Source organism: Acomys minous (assembly GCF_964271855.1).
Source record: "Acomys minous genome assembly, chromosome: 15".
Taxonomy (NCBI): Eukaryota; Metazoa; Chordata; class Mammalia; order Rodentia; family Muridae; genus Acomys; species Acomys minous.
Window position 1 is genome coordinate 63398632 of NC_140497.1, and position 5916 is coordinate 63404547.

At 38.2% G+C, this 5916-nt stretch overlaps 1 protein-coding gene across 1 annotated transcript; it reads right to left on the minus strand.

Annotated features, from left to right (window-relative positions):
- Window positions 1–4887: 4887 nt before the first annotated feature.
- Window positions 4888–5267, minus strand: LOC311584364 (large ribosomal subunit protein eL36). Its single transcript, XM_084758626.1, has one exon. It carries the CDS (start codon window positions 5234–5236, stop codon window positions 4919–4921), a length of 318 nt encoding a protein of 105 aa, XP_084614752.1. The 5' UTR covers window positions 5237–5267; the 3' UTR covers window positions 4888–4918.
- Between the last annotated feature and the right edge of the window lie 649 nt (window positions 5268–5916).

Here is a 5916-nt window from a genome sequence, read left to right on the forward strand (position 1 = left end):
AGTTGTCATCCTGAGGAAGACTGTGAGGCACCCAAACAACTTTGGGCTTTTTCAACAGAATACCAGACATACTAAATCTGTTAGAAGAAAAAGAGGGAAGAGCCTTGATCTCATTGGCACAGGAGACAAGTTCCAGAAGGGACACCAACAGCTCAGTCTCTAAGATCAACAACTAATGGTCAATATTTCCAGTCATCAGGGAAATGCAAATCTAAACAACTCTGAGATTCCATCCTACACCAGTCCAAATAGCTAAGATCAAAACTCAAGTGACAGCACATGTTGTCAAGGATGCGGAGAAAGCGAAGCTCTCCTCCATTACTAGTGGGAGTGCAAACTTGTAAAACCACTTTGGAAATCAATCTGGTGCTTTTTCAGGAAATTAAGAATAATTCTACCTCAAGGTGCAGACATACTACTCCTGGTCACATAGCTGAAAGATGCTTCTCCATACCACAAGGACATTTGCTCAGCTGTGTTCTTAGGAGCATTATTCATAATAGTTAGAATCTTGAAACAACCTAGCTGTCCATGAACTGAAGAATGGATTTAAAAAAACCTGTGGCATATTTACACAATGGAACACTACTCAGCTATGAACAACAAGGATATCTTGAAACTTGCAGCCAAATGGGTAGAACTAAAAAAGATTATCCTGAGTGAGATAACCCAAACCTATAAAGACACATGTGATATACACTCACTCATAAACTGATATTAGCCACATAATACAGGATAACCACACCACAATATACAAAGACTGATGCACCAAACAATTGCCGTGTATGTTATAGGTCTAGACCCTCCGTTCACATGTAGTAGATAGGCAGCACAGTCTCTTTGTGGATCCCAAATTTGGGGATAGAGAGGGCTTCTGACATGGACTCTGCCCTCCAAATGTTGGTCATTTCCCCCTGGATGGCAGCCTTGTCAGGGGACAGAGGAAGAGAATACAGGTAGTACAGATGAGATTTGATAAACTGAGGTCAGATATTAGGGGAGGAGGGTTTCCCTTTCTGAGGACTAAGGGAGGGAGAGAGAAGGGATGAAGGAGGCGGTGATCGGAAAGGAAAGGTGCAAAGGGCTACAATTGGGATGTGAAGAATTCAAACTGCAGAAGAAGCAGGTAACTTGTGCCGCTAATCCCTTACAGGGGAATAGCTCTGACACTGGCTGAGACATGAATATCTGCATAGATGTTGCTTCCTGTTGGTTACAGAATCCCTGCTTTATCATTAGATGCCATTCTTCATATGGCATAAATGAAGATTTATAGATGTCTTTCTTTTGCTCATAAAAATTGCACAGAATCAGGCTTAATTGTTCTCTGCATCATGCATATCTAATATATTTATAATTTTAGAACTGTTATGTGAAAATTTATATGGTCTCAGAACAAAAGAACTTGACACTGACTCTGGATCAGACCTAACAGGATTCATTCCTCTCAGCATGCTGAACACTGAAAACCTGCATCTTTTATGTTCCAGAAACAAGCGCTTCAGTTGCTGTTCCTCACCAGAACAAGACAGCTCCCGGAACAGCTTTGAAGAAAGCTTCCATTACCGATTGGTCCAGCATTTCAGACTGTCTCACATCAGACTCTAATTCGGACTGGAATTTCTCAGCATTTAGAAACTGGACCACAAATGCTATTCCCGGCTTGTTTAATAATTTTCCCCCATTTTTATATGGAATCCTACAAAAGTGCTTTTTACTCTGCTTCTGTAGTTCCTACCTATTCTCTAATCCAGGCTATACTAATTTTTTTTCTAGACCCAGTCCCAAGTCTACATCATGGAGGGAGCCCTCAAATAACCCTCTGCTTTGATACTGAAAGTTTATATGTTCTTAAGCTATGTTCATAGGAGAAGATCTCCTCTCTACTGTTTGATAATACTTTAAGCAGATTCAGAAAATGACAATTCTGCCATTGGGATTCTTATTGTTTATCTTGTGCAGAGGAGAAGGCAATGTCTTGAATAAGAAAGCAGGACTATTCATAGATTGTGGTTACTCATAAATTTACTTATTAACAAACCAATTATTCAGTATGGAACATTGTATAGTAGCTTTAAGTGTCAGCTTGACACAACCTAGAATCGCCTTGGTAGAGTCTAAATTAGAGATGGTCTATACTGAGGTGACCTGTAGGCATGTCTGCGTGGGATTGCAATAATTAACTGTTGTGGAAAGACCCAGACAATTGTGAGCAACACTATTCCTTAAACAGGAAATGCTGAACTGTGTGGGAAAAGAAATATCAAGCTGAGAAAAGGCAAGTAAATAAGTATGTTCCTTGCATTTAATTTTGGCTTCCTTTGACTTGAGACATGATATGAATAGCTGAAGTTCCTGACTTGATGTCCACAAAATAATTGACTATAATATTTTTCCTAAGCTGAAATAAATTGTAGTATTATTATTAATAACTAATACTGATTCATACTGTTATTAATGCACCAGTTACTCTTTAAACAGCTTTTCACCAAAAATAATAACACAGAGAGGTTATGAATTATTTAACTAGCCTAGAGCACAATACTGAGCGAAACTCCACCCTAAACCTTCAAGCTAGGCAAGCTTCTCCCATGCAGATTTTCCAGGAATACTTGTCTTTTAGTCATCTTTTTGCTCCAGTTCACCCTCCTGATGCTTCCTGTTCCTCTTCTTAGCGCTTAATATCTACTTCCTCTCTTCTTTCCACACCCTTTGCTGGTCCAAGATATCCCATCCTATCCAGTATTGCTCAATATTTGCTGCTTGGCATTTCATTGACAGAACAGAGAACAAACAGTAGACATATTTACACAAACTTGAGAGAGGAGACAGTTATAATAAATGTTACAGTTCCATGTCCAGATTGAAACCAGATAGTGGGGTAGAGAAATCAGCATTAGATGAACAAGGATAAACGGTACACAATGAACAAAGCAGTATGCCAACAATAAATCTCTTCTCTCCTAAATTACTGCTTTGGAACATTTTATCAAAACAACAGAAGTGCAACCTGACAAGAAACTCTTTATAAAGGAGGTGAAAGGTCGTAAATATACATGAAAATATTTTAAATTAATAAAGTAAAATAGACTTTTGGCATGGAACTTGAGGTTACTCACTGTACATACTACGGTCATAGTTCCAAATACATGCATGACTGCTCACATCTTACTACTACAGATATACTCTAAAGAGCAACAAGAAGACCGAAAACTTTGACTCTCAAGCTATCTTTTAGGACTAAGTTGAAACATCTGATACTGGAAAGCACTAGGCCGTGGTGGAGATTAACCATTCCCTATTTGACATGCTCTTTTTTAAAGAATTTACGTCCAAATAGCATGAGGTTCACAGTGTCAACTGACTGATATTCTCTAGAACTGAGAGGCATATATTAAGTTCCTGATATAGGGATACAATGATAAGCAAATTTGTATTTCAATCACAACCAAATCAAGAGTGGGAGTGATAAAATAAAATGATAGAATGATAGAAAAAAAATCAGTTAATATATTTGACTTGTTAGATGTACAGTTAGTTTTTTTTTTAATGTTTACCTAAAATAATGCTTTGAAATATAACTTAATACAAGTTTTGTATTGAGTCCTATTTTTGTATTGATTGTGGTCACTTTGAAAATGACATAGTTTTGCTTTAATAATAAAACAATAAAATAATAATAACTGTTTTAATAAATTTCTATATAATATATTTTAGTAAATACTGATAAAATTTCCTAAGGACATGTACTACTGCATATTTTATTGATACATTATTATATCAGGTTTATCAAAATATTTACTCATAGTTTATGGGTTGTGTAATTTAAAATATTATAATATCTTTAAAATGTATCATCTCGAAGATATTTATTTCAATAGAAAAAAGTATTTTCTTGATGTATTTCTAAAATGGCACATGCACAATCCTAATGTTACATTTTTAAATGTGAATGTTTCAGCTCAAATATTGTCTTATTATCACTTCTTCGTCTTCAAATAGACTTCTTTTTTGAAGGAAGTAATTTAAAATATACTTACTAAAGACTTTTATATCAAACATTTTAAATATTTCACCAAATTAAGAATTTACAAAAATACGTTCATATTCACAACCAATAGCATTTTATAATTGTGTTGTTTTTTGAATGAGGTTCATCAAAAAGATACCATTGTCCCACCAGCTGGTTCAAGTTTAGAAAAGTATGATCACCCATGTATCAGGTTTGATATGTTTTAAGAGCATGGGTGCTGCTATTTAAGATATTATTATTCCATTAAATGTATGCAATGATATTTTATTTTTTGTTTTGTTTTTGAAATCTTTTTTTATTAATTAATTCTTGTTACATCTCAATGGTTATCCCATCCCTTGTATCTTCCCATTCTTCCCTCCCTCCCATTTTCCCCTTATTCCCCTCCCCTGTGACTGTTCCTGAGGGGATTACTTCCCCCTGTATATGTTCATAGGGTAATTACCAAGATATTTTGTTTTTTTGTTTTATTCTTATACATATTTTTATTAATTTGTTCATATTACATCACAATGGTTATCCCATCCCTTGTATCCTCCCATTCCTCCCTCTCTCCCGCTTTCCCCTTACTCCCCTCCCCTATGAGTGAATTTGAGGGGAACCTCCTCCCTCTGGATATACTCAGAGGGTATCAAGTCTCTTTTTGGTACCCTGCAGACAGGGTCTTTTTTTTTTTTTTTTTTCAGCCTTGGCTGGCGTGGACTCACTTTGTAGACCAGGCTGGACTCGAACTCATAGTGAGCCGCCTGCCTCTGCCTTCCAAGTGCTGGGATTAATGGCGTGCACCACCATACCCAGCTGCTGTGATATTTTTAAGAAGATGTTTTCATTTTATTTTATTTTATTTTTTTAACTGTGCACAGACGTTTATTGAGGGAGGGGGCGTCAGTCCTTCTTGGCCGCGGCCTTCCTCATGGCTGCCAGCACGTTGCTAAGCTCCTCCCGCTTCCTCTTGGCCCGGATGTGCGTGCCCACCCGCTTCTTGATGAACTTGAGCGCGCGCTTGTCCTTGGACACCTTGAGCAGCTCCATGGCGCGCCGCTCGTAGGGCGCGAAGCCGCACACCTCCCTGATCATGTCCCGCACGAACTTGGTGTGCTTGGTGAGGCGCCCGCGGCGCCGGCTGTGCCTCGGCTTGCTCACGTTCTTCGTCACTTTGTGGCCCTTGTTGAGGCCCACGGCCATGGGGTAGCGCAGGGCCATGGCTGCTGCTCTCCGATGGCTGCCGCGACAGGAAGCGATGTTTTCATTTTAGTAATCAAAGTATTTCTCATTTTATATTACATGTGATATATTTAACATAGGGATATTTCTTAGAGAGAACAAGAAATTTATATGGTCAAGATATCACAGACGTGTTATAATTTTTCCATAACAACTAGATTCAGGTTAAAGGTATAAAATACATTGGTTAAATTCAAAATAGATAAATTTAAATACCTATTAACACATAACATTTCCATAATATCTTGGCTTTCTAATGAATGAAAAATTTTCTACAACTCAAGTTGCTTTCTTCAGGGTTTTTTTAAATCATTTTTTATTAATTTATTCATATTACATCTGGATTGTTAGCCCTTCCCCTGTTTCCTCCCATTCTTCCCTCCCTCCCACTTTCCCCCTTCTCCCCTCCCCTATGTCTGTGATTGAGGGAGACTTCCACCCCCTATGTATGCTCTAAGATTATCGAGTCTCTTCTTGGTAACTTGCTGTCGCTCCTCTGAGTGCCACCAGGCCTCCTCATCCAGGGGACGTGGTCAGAAAAGGGGCACCAGAGTTCATGTGAGAATCAGATCTCTCTCCACTCAACGGTGGAAAATATCGTGTTCGTCGGCTAGGTCTTGGTAGGGGTTTGAAGTTTACTGCCTATTTCTCCTTGGCTG

Bases quoted from the DNA above. Each gene is read 5' to 3' on its own strand.
- LOC311584364 (XM_084758626.1), bottom strand. From the start codon at position 5,236: ATGGCCCTGCGCTACCCCATGGCCGTGGGCCTCAACAAGGGCCACAAA.